Source organism: Liolophura sinensis, chromosome 8 (genome assembly GCF_032854445.1).
Source record: "Liolophura sinensis isolate JHLJ2023 chromosome 8, CUHK_Ljap_v2, whole genome shotgun sequence".
Classification (NCBI taxonomy): domain Eukaryota; kingdom Metazoa; phylum Mollusca; class Polyplacophora; order Chitonida; family Chitonidae; genus Liolophura; species Liolophura sinensis.
The window spans coordinates 52,642,983-52,666,056 of record NC_088302.1 but is presented as its reverse complement, the minus strand read 5'-3'; the positions used below and the strand labels follow the sequence as shown (position 1 = coordinate 52,666,056).

At 40.2% G+C, this 23,074-nt stretch overlaps 1 protein-coding gene across 1 annotated transcript; it reads right to left on the bottom strand.

The window, feature by feature from the left end:
* Window positions 1-3,837: 3,837 nt before the first annotated feature.
* Window positions 3,838-8,468, bottom strand: LOC135473668 (titin-like). The gene is made up of 5 exons (XM_064753532.1): window positions 8,359-8,468; window positions 6,901-7,191; window positions 5,365-5,550; window positions 4,612-4,722; window positions 3,838-3,935 (listed from the first exon to the last, which is right to left on the bottom strand). Exons 1-5 carry the CDS (start codon window positions 8,372-8,374, stop codon window positions 3,838-3,840), a joined length of 702 nt encoding a protein of 233 aa, XP_064609602.1. The 5' UTR covers window positions 8,375-8,468.
* Between the last annotated feature and the right edge of the window lie 14,606 nt (window positions 8,469-23,074).

Sequence of the window (23,074 nt, the reverse complement as noted above, 5' to 3'; positions counted from 1 at the left end):
TCAGTCATACCAATTGATTCGATTGTTATTTATTTATTTATTTGGTTAATGTTTTACGCCGTACGACGACGGCCAGTATTATGGTGAGATGAAACGAAACAGGACCCGAGGAAGCCCTCGACTCTTCGCATGCTACTAGCAGACCTTCACACCAAATACTGAGCGTGGAAGAGGGACGTTATATGCTTTAGTCCTCTATATATAACACAAGTTTCTGCATGAGCAGAAATATCAAATTTAGACAGCACCTGTCAAACTAATCGAAATGTGATTCATGAATTGTATGAAATGAATGTATTAAATCGTTTCATCATACTAGACAAGTCGTTACACGAATGAATCCTAAACTATAGTTTAGGTTGTATGTCGCTAAACCATACGGATGCATGTTCAGGATTGTTTTTGGTTACGCTAAATTATGCTCCTGAAGTTCATTTCGTGAATAGAAGGATTAATACGTTATTACTAGCTTCAATAGGCCTACTCTAAGTCAATGGAACGAGTCTAAACTTTAGTAGGCCTACATGTAGGCCTATAGCCTAGGCCATAAAAATCATTATGAAATTAAACCAATAGAATGTACAAGTCTTTAGTCACAATAATTCCGTTAATGCAGCAGAGTATCAAATTATTTAATAATACGCTATCGGTGAACACCGAAACATTCTGCAAACTGTAAATTGCATGGCATCGTGTGCAGTCGCCTCAAGACACGTGAACGCTGACCAGAAGTGCTTATCTCCCTTTAATGCTCCCTTACTATAGCGGTGCCACGCATCAATGCATACATCGAAGGACCAAAATATGTTGGCATCAGTACAAGTAGCTCTCATTATTTTTTATGAAGTGACTGAACTCCTGTGCAGTACCAAGCACTTAAAAAAAAACAAAAAAATGGGATTGATTGTGAGTGCCTATAGCGTACTTTCTCCACGTCAAACAGTACTAATCTACCGGCTGTTGAGTAGACCTAACGCTTAAGGAGAGGACCTATAGCCGTGCTGATCTACATAATACAGTTTGTATATGCCCAAGCCCTAGAAAGAAGCAATAAGTAGCAGAGCATATATTCTTGTTAAAAACGCCAAAGTGGTCTAATCAGCATGCATTGCTGTGAAGGAATCAACTTTTGTAGGCTAAAAGGATCAGAATAGCAGTATGGTTTGCCTCATATCTAATCGTTGTATTAGGAATACTAGCAAAATTTCATCAACTTTACATTCATCTGTATAATTCTGTTACCTAAGAAACACAATTACGCCTCCTCATTAACCACATTATGATAATCTCGATATAAACAAGCCAATATACAAAGATATTTTGGTAATAATGACTTACTTTTCCTGATCGAGCTGTAAATGCCTATTAAAAACACAAACTCTTCGGTTGTTACATGCCATTTCAGCTTTTCCTCTTTTCAAGACATTTAAGAATCCTAATTCTTGAATGGCTTGACGACATGTAGCCGTGTTTATACTTTGCATAACATTAAGACGTTTATTATCCCACCTATATGGAAGGGCGCCAGACGATGTTGTCTTAACCGCTTGCATATTAATGAAGAAGTTGTCCAAATTATAAAACAAGCAGCCGGGGATATTGTCTTTACCACCTGTGGCAATTAATAAATTATTCAAACAGCAATTATACAAGGGGAATCAGCTGACTCAGATGTTAAAAGCGCTGGTTCGCTACCACTAAGTCTCTGACGAATGAAGCCGCATGCTTGAAGTCAGTTCTGTTCTCTCAGCGGCTTTAAGTAAAGAGGTTTGTCACGTTCCTGCCGAAGTTTGGTGGTTTAAACCGGTCATTCTGGTTTCCTTTACTCATAAACCTGACCGCCGTCATATAAGTGACAAATTCTTGCACACGGCCGGGTGTTAAACAATATGCAATCAGTGAATTGATCCATCAGCCCGAACAGTACAATGATCAAATGGTATTACTGACATAAATCAGTTATCCAAATTAAATAATTAATCAATGTCATTGTCTTCTTTCCTGTTTGCATGTCAGTTAAGAGCCACATAAACTATAAAATCAGGCAAGTCTTAAAATTCAAAATTTGACCTGTTTTTCAATTGAGCAAGTATTGCAGATTTGCACACAGAATACGGCAACTGTATACCGCGTGCAGTGCGTCACAGAGAGACTGCATATTTACTGCATCTAAATATATCTGCGCTGTCAGTAACGTCAAAGATAAAACATGTCAGGCCAAATCATGATTCATGTATACATAGTGTAGCAACAAATCAACTGGCGACGTGTGACTCATATACATGTCCGTGATCCAATCAAATCCGAGTATTCTGAATCGATCGTTTTGTCATCGATATGTCCAGACATTGGCAAGTCTGATTCACCATGACGTGTACGATGCATCTGTAAACCACTGTACATCTGCAGCTCATTGGTCAACTCTTGTGGCCTCCGTGGCTCAGTTGGTTAGCGCGCTAGCGCAGCGTAATTACCCAGGAGTCTCTCACCAATGCGGTCGCTGTGAGTTCAAGTCCAGCTCATGCTGGCTTCCTCTCCGGCCGTATGTGGGAAGGTCTTCCAGTAACCTGCGGATGGTCGTGGGTTTCCCCCGGGCTCTGCCCGGTTTCCACCCACCATAATGCTGGCCGACGTCGTATAAGTGAAATATTCTTGAGTACGGCGTAAAACACCAATCAAATAAATAAATAAATCAACTCTTGTGCAAGGGTTTATTTCTCATCGATATTTTACACATACACACATACGCCGACCCCTCCCACCCCCTTTGTTTTCATTGAGCTTTAAGGACGGTTTAGTAGATTCACCTCATTCTGCATGCACTTCAGAGCACAAACAGGTATGTTGGAAGCCCAAAATGGTTTATTACAAACTAGTGTCTACGCACTAAGCATGGGATTTTATTTTAATTTATCTCATGCGTGTTGACGTAATCCATACTATATGGGACAGTATATGCATGTTAAGAAAGGCTAATGTTTGCAGACATTGTAAAAGCATTACCCAAAATTAAGAGGAAACATGAAATTTGGTCTCAACGTATTTACTTTAGGTTCAACTAATGATATATAAATTGATTATATGTGGTGTCTCAAAGATTTGACTACAGTGTTCCATACAGAAACAATTGTGATATATCCGTGAAACATTCGTTTTACATGACAGAGAAACCACTTTGGCGTGTCAAAGACTTGACCGTGCTGCTTCAACAACAGTTGGTATATCTTGGGAATCGTTCGTTACAAATGTCAGGACAATGGGTGGTGGCTCAAAGACTTGACTGGTATTCCGACAACAATTCTTGAACATCTTCCAAAAATATTCGGTATAAATGACAGGGAGAACAGTATTGACCATGGTGTTACAGAAACAACTGTGCCATCTCCAAGAAACGTTCGTTATACATTTTAGGGAAAACATCAGCTGTTTCAAAGACTCGACAGCTGGATTCGCCAAACAATCGTAGTGTCTTAGAGAGACGAGAGACTGTGGTGTTTGAAAAACATGTTCATGTTCACACAGCGAGGTGTTTTTGAGACACCCATGTGGTTTCTGAAAGACCCTCTTGTGCCCCCTGGAGACAATCATACAGTGTTTGCGAGACCCAACTATCGTGTGCAGGATTAGGTACATCTGTGTAGTCTGTGATGTTTGGGGCACGGTGTGGGATGGGATGTCTTTCGGATGTACACTATGTCATGGGTAAAATATTTCAATAAGCTGGTCGTGCAATTTGATCATACTCTAAAATTTCTTACCAATTGTAATACCATTTGTCAAAGAAGGTTAATAAATTGCTATAAGGCAAACCCAAGGTGTTCATTGTTAACTGTATGTTTACAACACAGTTTCAGTATCCTCAAAGGAAGGTGGCAAGGAATAATTCAAAACATTGCCAGAGAGAGCACAGGTCACTGTGTCGTACGACGTACACACTGAATTTATATTTGAAATTAACACATTAAAATACAACATCCAATAAAACAGAAAATGGCAGGAGAAGAAAACTATAGCAACTAAAGTCAAACCGAAAGTAAAACACTGCAATCTGATTTCTTGGCAACAAGCCACCATTTTTTAATACAAAGATGAAAGTGTTCAGTTTTTCTGACAAATAATCTGATCGTGAGATGGAGTACTACTTTGTCTTGTCTCACAAACTACATCCAAACAATCTGATTATCTCAAACTTTTAGACTGACAAAAATCATTTTCCGGATAGGCATATTCAAAGAATCTAAGAAAGTAAGTGGACCATTTTCCGGGGAAGGGCAAGCAATAAATGCTCCTGAAATTAGATTGTTATATGAAACATTTTCAAAACTGAGTTCTGTTTACTTTTCACGCCGTGGTAGAGAATACAATTTTGCCAAACGCCAGAAATGAACTGTTATATATAATTACACCGGAACTCCTGAAACAGAAGGCTAAGCCACTGAAGAAGCTCGTAGTCTCTAGTACTGATTAATATTTACGATTCAGGTATTGAATATTAATGAGCTAGTCGAGTCTCTGTCAGTGAACCTGTGCTTCTAGCTGGTGTATCAGATCTGGCAAACCTGCTTCATTCCTATAGTCTTATAGGTTTACCTATCAATTAGGACAACTTACCCTGCACAGCCAATCGGATCCTCTTGGAGAGGCTTGCTTCTTGCACTAAACCGTCCGGAGTTTTCGTCTCAAACGTAAATATGCATTCATAATCCCCAGAATCACTTTGGTCTGCAAACAAATAAACAATCATTTTAGTATTCAACGTATGTTCAATGAATTCATGCCAGTGTTCAATAAAGAAAGTATTTTTCAAAAAATATTTTATACCTCTTTAGTTGCTTAACCAGCAATTCGTTATGACAAATTGTTACAATTATAATATGATTTTATTTCTTTCTTTCTTTTATTTATCCAAACATTAACATTCTTATTTAGGATTTATGACATAGATCATGTTTTGTGGGTCGAGGAAACATGGCTGTGTCCGAAACGACCCAAGCATCGCATCTTGCCAAGTTGTGACAAATCTGATGAAAAAGTAACGAGAATTCAGACTTTCAACCAAAACACTGTATCCTACACTAGAGCTTATCATTCACAGTATTATTGAAGTTTCCTCACAGCAAACCCATTTCAAGTAAACAAAGGTGTTTTGCTGTCAAAGATCTTGACAGTTTACCTCTTTGCCAATACACAGATGGTTAGTGAATGCATTAAACTAATATTTTATACGCACAAATATTAATTTCTGACAAATGTATGCAATATCCAATCCTTTGACATGCGCGTAACAGAAGTTTCTTGACAGTAAACCGAAAACAATACCTCGTCACCTTTAAGCCAATTTTAAGACAAGAATAGATGTCTCACCTAAGGAAGTTAGTTTTAAAGAGAAGGAGTTGTCGTTCTTGATTACCCTGGAACGCTGGTGAGAAGGAAGACTGTCATAGTTTCGTCGCCACTCTACTCTTTTGAAATCTTCATGTTTCAAATTTTGCGGGTTACACTTCAGCGTCGCACTGTCCCCGACTGGTTTGGTAACATCTGACCCCACCACTGCCAAAAACGTAAACATATTCAGACGTAGATCAAGTTTACCCGAGTGGTACACACGCTGTGGAAAATCAAGGTGCTTCTCTATACAGTCTGGTACATAAGCAAAGCATAACTTCATGTAAGTTTTTGTTGAGGTATATGAAGTTTCCTCCCAACAGAAGCTCCACACACCGTTTACACAAGGCTGACAACTACAGCGGAAGTTGATGAAAATGGATATAAGTTCGTTTATTCGCAATGTATGTCTATGATGGTACAGCTGAACAGCGTCAACACTGAGGCGTGGACGAGCTGACGTGACATGCGCTCAATACATTCAGTTAAACCTGAACTCATTGATGCGAAAAGCCAACCAATTACCCCACACTACAGATTAATTCATTAGTCAAAACCTAATTAAGTGTGTTGTACAGTGTGGTGAGCCTAGAAACAACACGAGGTAATAAAACGCGGACAGACAGGATGCTATTGACAGGACCATCATCTACATAAACAACCGAGGTCGATTCAACTAGTTCGAACACAGAAAGGCCACCCACTGTATACTCTTTATTGCCTTTCTTTGAAATTATAATTAACGCCAAGGGACCGTATTGGCATTATAACGTAGGGAGAAACTTACAGGAAACAAAACTGTTTGCTATAACATGACGTCAAGAAACAAAATAAGCAAAACACAAAAGCCAAATAGAGAATAAGCAAAATAGTTTAGGGTTAGATTTGCCAAACCAGCGGACTGGTTTTCACCATTAGATATTAACGGATTGTACATTCCTCTCAAAAGTAATTGAAATGGTCTTTGGAAATTGGTCTTGCCAATGATGTTTTGAACGTCCATCACTTTTGGCATGCAGTTGGTGTACAGATATCTGCTATGACCCCTAATACTCTAACGTATTGAATTCCATCACTTTTGTCATGCAGTTCGTATATAGATATCTGTACTGAAGCCTAATACCCTTACGTATTGAAGACTATAGGTATAAGTTAACATTTGGACATAATATTAAAGCCACACATCAGATTCAATGCATTTAGAAAATTATACTTTTAATGATCGGACCCATCACCTGAAGAGTTAATTCGGCACCGGTAATAGTATAGTCTACATGCTGATAATGAATAATTGACCATCGTTGTCTAGACCAGGTACGGATTGTGTTCATTTGAACTAAGTCTTTCGCTGTATGGTCTGCTGTCCCCGCGCCAGATCCAAAAGTATTGTGTGACATTGAGCAGGTGCATGTGTGTCTCGACTTATTTGCTTTTCGATCAACTCTCAGTTTGAAAAAAACAGTAACAGGAATTCTATATAACTAAATACTTCAGAGACAAGGATGTATCGCTTACCATTCAGAACTCTGACGTCAATAGTTCTATGTAGATGGCGCTGCTGGTTATCATAGCAACTGTAGGTGCCAGCGTCACTGATACGGACGTCGACTTTCCACAAATTGCTTGTAGTTGTTGTAACCGTTTGTCTCGTGGTCATTATGAACCCGGCCGTCGAGTCAATGTTCATTTTCACGTTATTTTTGTACCAGGAAATCTCTGTTCGACCGTCGGAGACACAGGTAAGGTTCAATGTGCTCTCTGTTCGCAGCCATAAAGGACTTACACTGGGGGACATTGTCATGGAACCTGAAAGGATACAGCACACAGAAGTACAATATAAGAGAAAGTTAAATATATACGCAAAAATATAATATTGCCCTACCTGGAGTTTCACTTAGTCATAATAAAATAGACATAAAGCATACATGAAAAATAATTCAAAAAAGGAAATTAAGAAAGTTATGTTACCAAAAAATGAAAAGAAATTCATTTCTCAGGTATTTTATATCTCTTTAACCCGTAAACCTTTAATGTATGTTATTGATTTTATGGTAAAACAAATAATATATTGTTATACAGAAATCTATATTGTTTATGCCACGTTTGTGTAGTGGATGACTATCAACCATACACAGAATCATTTACAGGCAAAATAGCGACAATGACAGGCCACTAGTCAAAGTCATAATATGCTACTCCTGTTATGTTTCGCCGATCCCGGTAAGAAATTGACAAATAGTAAAGTACAAACACAGTAACGAGGTGATAGTATTAAATCTGGATTGTACATGCCATACCGAAAGGCAAGAAACCAGGCCAGGACGTACTCATGCAGAGCATTTGCATGTGATGAGTTTAAAGTCAACACGGATCTTGTACGCAGTTTAACAACCGCATTTGGATCCTTAGCCCTGGTTTATCGAGGAATCTCATTCGCTAAACCGCGGCTACAAAATCCTTGACAGCGCCACACATTTTACTGCTCCGCTGCATAAGTAAAGGATCTTTGTATTGACTGAACTCAAATTGTAGTGCTGTAATTAGTGGGTACACAATTCTAATTGTACTTGATTAGACGGATTGTTCAGTTCCTGGATGGCTTGTGCTCACCATGTCCACTGTATGGACGTGTATAGTTGTGTTTGAAGGTGTGGTAATTTTGTCTTCATAGCCAGACTCCATCGAACCAGCTATGGCCTCCAGGGAAGTGAACGATGTTGGATGTTATGCCAAAATATTAACGCATATTAAGGACCAGTATCCTCAAAATATTAATCCCCATTGCAATTACAAAAACTGTATAGCTACGTTGTTCCAAAGACTCATTGCTCACATACACTACAGCTGTGACAGGAAAGCTAGTATCGTATGTCTGAACAAGAACTGCCTGGGTTAAAACAGTGTACATACGACAGAGTATATTTCCCCTATACGTTGCATCAAGCAATAATTACAAAAAAGAACTTCGCTTACCATTCTCTGGAAACATTGGTATCTTCAGCAAATTACTGGAAGGTAATGATGTAACACTGCACTGGTTATAGTATATATATACATAACGATTGATCGGACACAAGGCCTTAGTCATCAATACATGCACACCAAGAAGACACCGTGTCTGTTGTATCTCTGCGCTAAGCGTGTATATTGGGCCATTGTGAAAATGGTCAGGACTACTGAAGTGAGTGAAAGCCACTGTCATGACTGTGTGGCATTTGTGAGAACCAGAAGTAACGATGGCAAAATAAATGTTCCTGACGGCTGTCCAGTAACTTATTGATGAGGCCATTTCACGCACTAGGCAGATTGGCAAACAACTAAAAACTGAGAAAAGTTGCCAAAGTTGTGCGCAAATCTCCGCTTAAGCACAATTTGCTTTGAAAAGACCTTTGTAGGATAGGCTCTTGTAATTAGTTCAGTGGATCCTGTAAATCGATTGGCTGTCCAAAGCAAAGGCAGGAAGTGGCCCTCTATGCACTATTTCTAGCTCAACCCACTACCCCTATATTTATTGCTGTTCTCATGAAAACTGCTCTGTAATCCTCCTTATTTCAAAACGCTGCCTAGTTTGAAGGAGGGGAACATGAGAGAGTGGATGGGGTATAATTCCACCCGCTCGCTGTCTCACGGGGAATTGCAGGACGGGTGTAAAAATAGAGGAAACTTCTCACGGCGGTTTACTCTAAGTAAATGAACCTGTTTATGAGAACAACTGACTGGGCTTTAACTATTTCTCATCCAGATTTGATACTTTAATCTACAGCTATTGACATTAAACATTACATTAGGTAGAAAGGAATCGTTTCACAGACAGTGTGTGGAATTACACACTGCACTAACAACGTTTATAGGCGTGTATAGAAATATCCAATAGCGGGTGCATGTAGTAATATCTATGTGCACATGCATGCGTGAGTGATGTCCGCAACACAACACATTACATCTTGCAAGTGAAACGACAACTTTAACTGCAACCAAAAGACATTTTCACTGCCAACAACAAGCAGGGAGGGACAATATTTTTCTTTTCAACACACACGACATGGTTGGTAAACAGAGCGTAAGTGTGGCATCTCAGCAATAAACCGAAACCATGCTGAATCAGGCGGGCTACGTGACTTAAAGTCACGGCTAAATCTTGAGCTCAAGACCACAAACCAAACAGAATGTAGTTTTCGGAATGGCATATAAAAGGCAGTACGAACCTGGTTTCTCGAATACATTGTGATTGAGTAGAGGACTGCGTCTGCATGCAGCCTGCACCTTTCATAATACCACTGGCAACATACAGTGAAGACATACATCAGCACAGGAAGTGCATCTGGTCTGCAACATGACGCATGACATTGGAACTGATCTGCTGCGAAAGGACACCTCTGTTATGTGCCCGCATAAGTGTTAAAAGAGGCGTTAAACCCGAGGAAAATAAATGAACAGCCAGGTGAACCAATCTATGCGGCACGTGGCCCACGTGAAGGTGAAACGATCAAGTATGGAACAGAAACATCTGGGTCACTCAGCTCTTTGCGGCATGATGGCCTACACTGTTCTATTAGAGTTTAATCCTCAGCATCGTGCGTCAGTCTCCACATACGTCTTTTATTAATGTTGGACAAATGACGAAATGCATCACCAGGAAGTGTGTAGGCCTATAGACAATACGTAGTAATAATTAAAGACGTCCGTTTATCCATTCAGTCCGTGCGTTCGGAAGTCACCCCGCAGTCAGAACAGTTCTCATTCCCTTGCCAAATTTAATAAATTTATTTAATATTTTTAAGGCCATACTCAAAACAATTACACTTATAGGGTAGCGGGTTGAAAATACATATGGGAGGAAGGAACCGTATTGCCCGGGGTAAACCATCTGCAAGTAACTGACCAACTTACACACGTGTAACTTACAAATCTGCACAGCCTAGTGGTGGAAGGCAAATGGCTGTTTATTATCACGTGTCAGCACCAATAATGAAACCAATTTTCATTTTTCATAGTTTACAGCCAAACGCCATGACGTGGAAGAAGAAACATTTGTTTCATGACGTTTCAATCTGAGCTCAGAGGTATGACGTTGTAATACATGTGCAGTGCAATTTTACATTTCTATGTCACTCAACAATGAGACATGACGTCATACATACGCAGTTTTGAAATATTTGGGTCAACTGCAATGGAATAAGCTTGCCATTGACTGGTCTAAAACGTATGACCTCTGTGGAGGGAGGGAAAGAGAACGACCACGAAAAGCTGCATGAAATATACCGTTCTTGCCTCATTTTCTTAATTTTTGGGGGGCTAGAATAGACTTTAACACCTTCGTCTTGGTGTTTGTTGCGTAACCCGGTACCGTTGAACCTTGTTTCGCACCTCGTCAAATCCCTCGATTACTGCGCATTCTCGGGATTTGACTCGGTACGAAACAAGGTTCAGCGGTACCGGGTCACGCAACAAACACCGCAAACAGCGGGGTTAAACCCTTAAATTACGCATGTTGGATATTATTTTGACAATATCGTAGTTTTGTGTAAGGGTGAGATCAAAAACCTTACCTCCAGGATTCTAAAATACAGAACGATTGTTGTCCGAGTTAATTAGACTTCCAAGGGATTCTATTATGGGGTGTGCATGTCGCCTATTAGATATTATATATAAACACGTAATTTTCCATAGCGGAGTCTCTCCGTTTAAATTAAGTTCTGGCCTGATTTCCCCTGGGTTCTTCAGAGGCCGTGGTACGGGACCTGTTGACTGAATAACACGATTCCTCAATACATCATATAAACCACCCGACCCCACCCTACCCAAGCCGCTCTCAAGTCGAAATCCGCCCCAAGGGATCATCAGTGATAAGAAAGTGCCCCCATCCCTATCCTCAGGCCTTTTTTCTACACCGACAATCGCTAGAAACAGGGGAACGTGTTAACGGCTCTCTGTAAGAGTTCTATAAGCATGTAAATGTACAGGTATACACAGTTCCACTTGCATAATAACAGCGAAATATACCCTCCCATGACCCTTTCCATAGGGAACTAGAATTTATGGCATTTATGGCACTACTTAAAGCGGAACTTATCAAGGATAGAACTGGAGTGTCGCAGCTTCAAGCTTCAGGGATCCAACATTGTAAAAATGACGCCATTGGAACGTAATATGGAGATATATGTGCATAAATACTTTATACTTTATACTTTATAAAGTTATACTGTTATTTCTGTTTTAGACCCTCAATCTATTTATCACTTTGCTGAAATATTATTGAAATTATACACCATTTACAAGTAAATGTAATAAGCACCGCTCACGGAGGGCTATCAACAGTGCACAATTAATGGAAATGAGAGATCGATTTATTTGGCGCATAATAATGCCATTGTTGGATGCCGATTGCCGGCCGTACTCCCAAAGACCGATTCGCGTTTCTGTGGTTGGAGAATAGAAAATAGCATAACCTCAGATGAATGAGTGTTGTTTGCTATATTGCATCCACATCAACATAACAGAATAATTGAAACAAATAAACACATCACCTCATTAGGGCCAGGTATGGTATTTGTAACTTCACAAGTGATACCTATACGTTTGAACACATAAAACATAAGCAAGAAGCATTCAAGGAATACTAACAACTGCATGAGCACTGCGTCTAAAACAAGATTCAGCATAGAATTCCAGTGCTGAAATGAATACTCTATTTCTTATAATTTTCGGACAGATATTAGTAGTGCTGGAAGCAAAGAATACTTCTCTCTTAGTTTTTTTTTATATAAGTAAAGATATGAAAATGTTGTTAATTAGATGGACTAACCAAGTGAAAAAAGAAACTAAATATTCTTGCCACAATTACATGTATATTGGCTAAAGAAAGCAGGTGTCCCAAAAACTAGAAGAATTATACTGTAAGACCTGAATGCAAATTTACAGCCCGAAGCACTGTATATTGTTACATTAAATAATGTTGTAAATACTTTACACCATTTTCCAGCTCAATTCTGCACCTGTGTGGTGTCATTTTACTCTAGTCGATGTGTATTTACAGCATTGTGCGTAAAACTGTAGCTGTTTGACCATTTACAGTGCACTTTGATGTAAATGTACACCCTTGGTAGATATCTAGATTTTGTTAATTTGCAATGTTAACTGATCATTTATAATGGTATATGTGAAAATATACTACTATTTTGGGTGTAAATATTAAACAGTACATCTTGTAAATATACAGTGAATTTAACTGGTCACTAAATTGCCAGCACTTTTCACTGTAAAATTACAGTGACATTTGTTACAGTGTAGGGTTTTTATTCTTACAGTGAAGACAGGTTTACATCAAGAAACACGTAAGAAGCTTTCATAATTTATCTGCTGGAAGTTCAGCTTATATGGAAGGATATGTGAAATGTTAAAAATACAAGTCAGAATGATTAATGACGTTTTTGTCTGGTAGTGAAAATATCTGAAACCAAAAACTGATGTCAACCAACATGCCCACACTGACACGGTTGTTGATGATAATGTAAAGCGTTCTAAAATTGACTATCGCATGTTCCACAGTTAAGATATAACTCCCGTTACAGACAGACAGAAAATGAGGCTGACAGGCACAGGGGTAGGCTTTGGGATGGTGCAACAAAGAAAAACTACGACAGGGAACAATTTTTTATACATCTTCATCGTCTGCAGAACGTTCCCGACCAATAAATATGAACGCATCAAAATCAATTTGCTGGCCGTGTCACGTAACCCAAAGCGTTTCGCCAGCTGATCTCCCGATAACAGGAACTTCAGTATTAATCCTGGGCTGGGGTTGTCTTTGATTTACTGAGCACTGTTTCCCATGGACAAATCACAAACGATAGTGTTGGCATTTACGTGCCAACACTTTCTGATTTCTTTATTAACGGCACGCCTAATTTGTGTTGATCATTCTCCGGCTTTCATTATCTGGCTAATAAGATGGATAGCATGCACTTATGTCGTTGACACCCATGGGGCTTTGATTTGTCCTTATTTACCAATCATTAACGCCGCATCACAAAAATCCCCAGGAGATCCTCATTCGTACACATAACTACATAACTACTTCCACTGCAGGCAGTCGATCTGGGGGACCATTAGCCGTCCTATCTAGTTGGTTCCCTTACTGTTGATCTATGTACAACTGCTGCTGTTAAACATAAAGCTGTTATTGCCGCATGTTGTAGGCACAAGTGATTGCTTCTGCTGGGCTACTCTGGGAATCAGTATATCTATTGCCGCATGTTGTAAGCACAAGTGATTGCTTCTGCTGGGCTACTCTGGGGACCAGAATTTCTATTGCTGCATGTTGTAAGCACAAGTGATTGCTTCTGCTGGGCTACTCTGGGAATCAGTATTTCTATTGCCGCATGTTGTAAGCACAAGTGATTGCTTCTGCTGGGCTACTCTGGGAATCAGGATTTCTATTGCTGCATGTTGTAAGCACAAATGATTGCTTCTGCTGGGCTACTCTGGGGACCAGAATTTCTATTGCCGCATGTTGTAAGCACAAGTGATTGCTTCTGCTGGGCTACTCTGGGAACCAGTATTTCTGTTGCCCCGTGTTGATGGAGTAAATGTTTTTCTCTTACTGTTGCTACATTTGCAAGACGTTTCTGTTGGTTTTTGTGAAAAATCTGCAAGACTAGCCGCACCCTTTATATATGTATCTCTATCACCCAAAGATGACATACAACTGAAAAAACAAGTGATTTTTAATAGATACTGGTCTAAGGTGGTGCCGCCTGGATAGTTGATATCGCATTTTGACTTGGCGTTAGATAAGTTACCTTTATTGATTAACTGACTGATTAGCCTGCTTACTGCCGCTCACCCAGTGATGAAGTGGTAACATGACTGATCCATTTCTTGGTCGATTGAGGCTGTTCGTTAGGATATAAAAAAATGGCTATAATAGTGTGTACTTGGTGCATGGTTCCCCAGGTTATGCTGACGTCTTCTGACATGCCTGGGCCGGAACACCGCCTTGTCATGCATCTGGACACAGACCTAGCATGGGTAATAACTTAATCAACTGGCTTCCGTGTTGTGTCAATTATTCATACGCTATTGTTTTATTAGCGATGGACTGACTACGGCTTCTGACATACCTACAGGCAGTTGTGCTTCTCTCCCCCCCCCCCCCCCCCCACCCTCACTTCCCTATACCTCTCTACGCTTTCCATAGTCCCTCTCTATCCAGTGGTCCTATATTTTAAGAGTAAAATTACGCTTTTTCTTCAAAAAGACTTATCATCAACTACACTTAGTGAAACTAATTACCCAGAGTGGTTAAGTAAAGTGCGTATTGGGCTTTTTTATCACGATAATGACTCTGTGCAGGTGTTAGCAGGAAGAGAGAGAATGAGGGTGTATCATAATGTTAATCATGACTTAAACAACCAACTCAGAAAGACAATGCAAACGCATTTCACATCAATCTCTCTACTAACCAAACAACTCAGAAAGCTCACACAAATGCATTTTACAGCAGCCAGCGTATTGGCCAAGCAACTTAGAAAACCAGTCCAACCGCATTTTACATCAACCATTATACTGATCAAACAACTCAGAAAGCCAATTTAAGCGCAGTTTGCATCAACCACTGTGCTGACCAAGTAACTCAGAAAGCCTTTTTGCATCAAATAATGTATTCATAAAGCAATTCAGAAAATAAATCCAAGCTCAGTTTACATCAAGCATTGCCTTTACCAAGCAATTCAGAAAAGCTCTCGACACTCATTTTACATCAAAACTTCTATTTCTCAAGCAACTCAAAACATCCAGTCCAGAGTCATTTTACATTAAATGCTGTATTCGACACAACTCAGTAAAGCACTGCAAACGCTTTTGCATCAAGCGTTACATATAAAAAAAGAAATGCCTTCCCTTATTTTGTCTTGTATGTAATTCCAAACAGAAGTCGTTGAAAATAAAAAGAAACTGTGGGTTTTGAAGCTCAAGACTTTGTTCTCCAGGTTTTCCCATTTTTTGCCAGTATATGATGTTACTGTGATATTAATGCAAGTATTTATGACACCAAGATTACAATGCAATACAGAGTGCCTTGGTCAAACTGGGAGCCATTACAAGTTGTCTATTTGTACGATCCGTTATGTGCAACATAGGGGAAACCACGAAAATAGCTGTTGTGCGAACTAAGGCAATGTGTTTTATCAGTTTCAATTTAACGTTATCAGTGATGTATAGCTGACAGCATTCGTCATTCGGGGATCAATATGCAACAGGAGTTCTATTATTTTTTGCGCTCGTATTGTCATACAACACAGAGATAGACGAAATGCATTACACAGTTCAGAACCTGAGGTAAACCATTTGTATATTCGACTCAATATTGTCAGCATAACTTTGGCAATCTAGCAATATGATTTCTTATCAGATGAAATAAATTGCCCATAAACTTAATATACCTTCGATTTTTATATGGTATACCTTTAAATGGCGCTGAGCTGCCTGTCTCTCATTTTGAGTCTGGTATGTCGAACATGTACATATATAACCTGTGGTCTGATTGAAAACAGCCCACACAGGTCTTCTAAGAGGTTTAAATTTGTTTAAATTTGTGATGAGGAGCATGTGCGATTTGCATAGTGCATTTCAGTGATGTCATTACAAACATAGATACTGCGCTGTGATTTTGATTCATGACGTGGCCAAGCTCCAAAGTCAGACCTGTTAGAGCTGGATACGAGCCTGTGACCTTATTGACTTCACCTACAACATGTACCCCCTTAAATAAGGATGAAAAGCGATGCTTGGTTTCAACACGACAAATACTGCCCGTGAATGATCTCTACACCTTGGACTGATGCTCAGTGTATAGAACAGCTAGTGCTACCCGTGAGCTCTACATCTGCTACCGATGTTCAGTGCGCAGAACAACTTGTACTACTTTATCTGTCACAGATGCTCATCCTGTACAACAACTAGTGCTGCTCGTCACCTATGTGTGTCTCAGTCATGCTCACACCGTGGAAACACTACATTATTTACACGACTACTGCCTTAGTTTTCTGATTTTCTGGTTTTATTCTGTGTGAAACCGAAAGGCCTTACAAAAGACTAAAGTCTGCACTAATGATGCTTGAAAGACAATACAAGCTGCCTAATCTGGGTCGTGTTAAGTTAATAATGTAGGCGTCGAAACAGACATTCGTATACCAGCCGTTAACTAATAAGGACGTTTCCGGTCAATAAAACCAGTTCATAAATTGCAACATAGTACAGAGATCGTTCCAAGATGATGTGACTGAAACTGGAAAAGCATTGCAAGAAACCCATGCTTACTTCACCCGAGAAAAGGAAGAAATAATCTTATAAACTGAAAATCACTCAAGAAACAAATGTAAATAAAGTTGCCGTTGCAAGGGAAGAAAGAGCACGTACACAAAAAGTAAATGCACGTATAGTTGACCGGGTGATGTAGAACACAAAAGCCCTATATGACACACCCCTGCTCATGCATGCTCTAGATCCCATGTTGATATTATCCTACACAGCACATAATTGCCATAATGCACGATTCGAGTTTGTCAACATGTTTGATAAAGCATACATTCTCACTTTTGCCATCACATATTAGGACTATCATGAGGAGATTTATTGGGTTTTGATCATATAACCAAACAAGGAACGTAATGGCAACTTGATCAAGTCAGCGCACTTACAACACAGCCTGTTAACGAGGATGCATTGGCCAGGATTGAGCCGACTACTTCACTATTCCGCCTTCGCAAAGAGGCGGCACCAGTGATACAGCGCGATTGTTAAACCCCCATCTTTATAAGAATCACATTACACCCTAATAAACAGTAGTCTGTATCGACCACTCTACAAAGGTAGACGATTGCAGATTTAGATTCCCGAGCCCAAAGCAAATGGAATTCTACATGCAATCCACTCGCTAGCAGCAACTCCCACAACGGCCGTGACATTGGCCACAGACGGACTGCAGTACATACCAGGCTGGAATTGAACCATTTAGTCTGTTGTGATATTCCAGCACACTATATGGACAATACTACCGTCGGTATTGCTGGCCTAAATACCAGCGTCCATTCGGCCCTAATTGATTCCGGCCTGAGTGTTTGGCTACCGTAATCGGCATCGATTTGTGGCAGCTATAAGTCTCACGTTTAAACATAGACAGGAAGAATAGTCACCAAGCTGTGAAATATCCGAATAATACACATGAACAAGAATAATACGTGCAGAAATCATACACCTTTGCTTAATTGCTTCGTCTTCGGTGTCCACGACATTGCAGCTTTCATAACGATTGTTCTGTGCAGGCCGTCTTTGCAGCGAAAACTTAAACTGTGCTGGCGGTGGATGCATGCCTATCGCTAGAGATAGACTAGATAGCAGAGAACCATGTGAGACGAGAATCCGTTGTGGTAATTCCCGGTATGATCGTACCTCGCTGGTGTCCACATGTACGCCGCGGTTCTAGACAAGTGAAGAAGAGACAATTCCAGGCAGGCCATTGATCGGTAACACCACATGATTCAATGCTTTGCCCGCATTCTTGGCTAAAACGGCTTATGAAACTGCACGACACAGTCACATGCTGTACAAGTCTACTTACCAGCAGTGTAAGACGTTGACCACGCAAAAGCAAAGCAAATGACAAAGGCTATCCGTCCGACCATGATGTTAGCTGTGCCAGCGCTGTATCCTCGTGGATAGCACCAGCAAGGGAGGCTGGAAGCAATAGCTCTCAGCCCGGGTTCCGTGTTCACTCTAACACAGCTCACTCTCTCTCCCTCTCTCTACACACGCACTGCCGGCTACAGCACAACCTCTCAGAAAATGGCCGATAATTGCATGATCATATATTATGTCGATCCGCTCGGATTTATTCCAGTTGAGAGAAAGCACTCGCAGTTCGCAAGGACAGAATGTCTAAGCTTCTCTTTCCCCGTGTCATTGCTGATGACCAAAGCTTGAAGCTGACAGACAAATGTTGCTGACACACACCTTGACATTCATCAGTATCACGACTGCAAAAGCTCTTTAGTCCGGTTTTCTTCTCGTGTTTTCCCTCAGTTTCTGTGCAGATCTAGGCCAGGGCATTGCTCAGGACACCACAGGTTACCAAGCATCGCCGTCAGATAAGACTGTATGGCTTGTCCACCCGGTGACATCCTGTACCTTTTAATTCTCAGAAATTGTTTCCGATGACGTACATCTTAACCGATTTAAAGCACGCTTACGCAGTCTGCAGCGGATTTTTATGCCGATCCACCATCCACTGAGCAACTCGCCTAAAGACGCTGAGATCTGTTTCATACTTTATATCACGGAGGATCCCTGAGGCGAGCGACGGTGTCCAACATCTGGACAAAAACTGTGCCGGATTTTCTTTGGCAATTTAGAGCTGTAAGTCACCCATAGCTCTCTGACCGCAAGAGATTACAGATAATGGCACTTTCTTTGAGTTGGTTTATTAAGTTCTTAAATTTTCTATATCTGACAGGTGATGTACATTGCCCATAATTACTAGTTTTTGTATGAATTTTATGGTTTCCTTTTACCACAATGCTGATCGCTGTCGTACAAGTCAAATATTCTTGAGTACGGCCTAAAACACTAATTAAATAAATAAATGAATGAATTTTAGAGAAAATGTAGCAGATGATTCATTGTCTTGACCTTAATCGAGTGGATTTGAAATTTGTGTAGGCCAAAATTAGAATAGTTTAGACCTTCATGACACTTGAAAGTCTATTGGGCCTACTGTTAGTTTTAATGAAGATACTGTTTTCTTCACATTATTGTTACACACAATCGAAACCCAATTCGGAAATGTTGCACACAATTTACCAAGACAAAATCAGTGATATTGTCTTGGTAAATCAGATTACAGTAAGAGGCAAACTTATACTTTCTTCTTTGATATATATCGTGGCAATGAATCTCTATAAATATGCTAATCTGCCATAAAGCGGTAACTGAACCCCATATAAAGAATACAGATGTGTATGTTCTAAGTCCGCCTTTTACAGCTCCAGTGATACCAAGCTAAATAAACAGCGTAATTCCGGTCAGACTGAATAACTCGTGGCACCATATTACCGTTATACATGAGACGATTTACATCAAACAAACATTTGAACCGTCAACATGTGGTCATCAGCTTACGCGCTAGTCCTTGTCTGCGTCATCATCTTATCAAACGCTTTTTGATTGGCCAGCATGAGAGCAGAATAATGACGTGGGAAGTATCAAATTACCGGTACCCCGTACCTTTATATAAACCCGGATTGTCGATGCAGCTGGCATCAATCAATGAGCTGAACAAAATTTGTCATCAGATATCAAACGGAGTTGGAGAAACTATGTATAGAAAGTAATCAAATTATTCTAATTACTGTAGTCACAAAAACGGGCTTCCAAATACTACATACCTGTTTCCAATGTTGGGATTTGTTTTTACCCCTCGAGATGACAATATTTCCATGGCATACACAGGACGCATAAAACATCTTCAATGAACCTGTTCCCTTTTTAGTAGATTTGTAAAAAATAACAGTCCGATGCCAGTGTCGCGATATCCAAGGAGATGTCTGAGTGAAGCACTATGAATGACGTCCCACCATGTCGTGTCTGTATCGTAGGATAGACGCGACTACAATTGGACCATCTCGACTACGTTCATAATCAAACTTACTTTTCTTAGACTTGATCTAGCTCGTGGCTGATCTTGGATATCGAACGCTTGCTTAACTGTGAATAATCAAATGCACTTGTTAATTTACACACCGTGGTCTATAGTTAATATTGTAAGCATTGTGATTATATCCCAGGACAAAAGACCCTGATGCAGCTCATGTCATCACCCTCAACCGATTATGCATGATCAGTTGCACCATGATTTACCTCTGACACTACCGCGTACAACTGCTGCATGATTTACGACTAAAATTACCGCATCCAGCTGCACCATGATTTACCACTATCGCATACAACCGCACCATGATTTACCACTAAAACTACCGCATACAGCTGCACCATGATTTACTTCTAACACTACCACATGTAGGTGCACCATGAGTTACCATTAAAACCCCGCATTCAGCTGCACCATGATTTACCACTAAAACTATCGCATACAGCTGCACCATGATTTACATCTAACACTACCACATACAGCTGCACCATGATTTACCACTTAAACTACCGCATTCAGCTGTACCATAATTTACCTTTAACACTACCCCATATAGCTGCACCATGATTCACCGCTATCACTACCGCATACAGCTGCACCATGATTTACCGCTAAAATTACTCCATACAGCTGCACCATGATTTACCACTAAAGCTCTGCATACAGCTGCACCATGATTCACCGCTATCACTACCGCATACAGCTGCACCATGATTTACCACTAAAATTACTCCATACAGCTGCACCATGATTTACCACTAAAGCTCTGCATACAGCTGCACCATGATTTACCACTAACACTACCGCATACAGCTACATTCAGCATACGTTTAGCTACGCTATTAAAAATGGTCCTTTATTAGCAACAGGTGAGATAAACTTCTGAAACGTGGGGAAACAACGCTTTGCTTTATTTACAACAGGTTAGGCAGCCTTTCCACAGACATGCTACAAAAACAACGTTTTGTCAGCAACCGGCGAGAGATGGCTCTCTTTACTGGCACGTGTGATCAGGTGCGAGAGCATTTCTCCATAGACGCGACGGAAAGACGGCGCTCAATTGCCAAAAGGCGAGGGAGCCTCTTTCCACTGACAAGCTGGGGAAAACGACACTTAATTACATCAGGTGAGAGAGCCTTTTTATAGACATAACAGGCTTAATTGAAAATAGATGAGAGAGCCTCTTTTCTCAAAGGGAAAACGTTTTATTTTCCAACCTGTGAGAGAGTTTTCTTTCCATAGATACGCGAGGAAAACGACACTTAATTGGCATTAGGTGAGAAAGCCTCTTTTTATAGACACGAAGGGAAAGAGTTTCATTGGCAACCTGTGATGGAGCTTTTTTCCATGGACACGAGGAAAAAACGACTCTTAGTTTTCATAAAGTGAGAGGCTTTCCTACAGACACGAGGGGAAAGCCATGCATTATAGAAAACAGATGAGAGAGCCTCTTTTCATAGACAAAAGGGGCAAACGTTTTATTGGCAACCTATGAGAGATCTTCTTTCATAGACACAAGGGGAAAGCGACGCTTTTTGGCAATAGGTGAGAAAGCCTCTTTCCATACTCGCTAAGAAAAAAGACGCTTTATTGACAACAGGTGAGACAGCCTCTTTCCATACACGCTAAGGGAAACGACGTTTTCTTGACAACAGGTGAGAAAGCTTCTTTCCATACTCGCTAAGAAAAAAGATGCTTACTTGACAATAAATGAGACAGCCTCTTTCCATACACGCTAAGAGAAACGACGTTTTCTTGACAACAGGTGAGAAAGCTTCTTTCCATACTCGCTAAGAAAAAAATGCTTACTGGACAATAAATGAGGCAGCCTCTTTCCATACACGCTATTGAAAAACGACGCAGCAGGGTTACACCAGCAGCGGAAGCCGTAACGGTATAGTGCAGTCCTTGTATATTTGGTGAGATAGAACTAGTGAAGAACTACCACTCGACAAATGTCCTGCGTTTATATTCTACGGGTTGCGTTAGCGTGGCCTTGAGAGACACGAGACAAGGGAATTTTAAAGACAAATGCAAAGTGACCACATCTGATATTTGAAAAAGAATTATGATGTAGCTTTCTTAATTTTGTGATTGTACGTGCTTGTTTCCCGTTTACTCTCTACTGTGTATATATGGCCTGAATTTTCTTGATGTTGTATATTCCTGAAGATGGCTATCTAGTTACGCCCAAATGTAGAATACCAAATATGTTGATTTTATTACTCAGTGAGCGCGGCGTAAAACAGCAATCAGATAAATAAATAAAATAAATATTCGGAGTTTCCCTTGTTTTGATATCTGGTATGTACAAAGTTTGTTTTTACTAGGCTATCCGAACAACCAACAACCAAGTGACCGATTCAAGAAAATAGGCAGTTGGATCAAAGTGTAAGTCTACTGTGTTACTTTGTACACATTCCTTTCACACTTCCGGTGCCATTCTTAGGCAAGCATGTGGACGAGATAATTGGCTAAAAACCCATGGCTCTGTTTATTCCATCTGCGTACTAGTGGCTAATCCCGGGCTTAACTAATCAATGACAAATACCTATAACATGACTTCTTTTAACTTTTTTAACTTTTCATGCTATATATGTCACAAAGTTGCAATATTGTTATTAAAAAGCCATGCCTTCACACAAATATATCTATTTTTAATAAAAATGCTTTACTCTAAGTCTACTCCATTGTCTTCATTTCAAGAAAAATTGACATCCATAGTCACGTAAGCCTGATTTTTTAAACATAATACCAGGATCAATCCTATGGGGAAGCTTTTGCGTTAAGATATTCTTTCTCGGTTGGCGTCAGTGTGTGAAAAGAACCCATTGACCTGTGGCGGCCCGTGAGGGTTTTTGTCATTGCTCTGTTTCCCGGGAAATATTGACACGAAGAAGACAAGTGGTCTTGTATACTACCCCCGATTTGATATCGAGCTCCTGGAATCTGTGTACAAGCCAACCTCCTCGAACCAATACTATT

What these genes read in the sequence shown, in the direction of transcription:
- LOC135473668 (XM_064753532.1), bottom strand. An exon ending in TGACGTCAGAGTTCTGAATG is followed by an intron (nt 5,551 to 6,900) that starts GTAAGCGATACA and finishes CGTTTTTGGCAG; the next exon opens with TGGTGGGGTCAGATGTTACC. An exon ending in GATCCGATTGGCTGTGCAGG is followed by an intron (nt 3,936 to 4,611) that starts GTAAGTTGTCCT and finishes ATATAAATTCAG; the next exon opens with TGTGTACGTCGTACGACACA.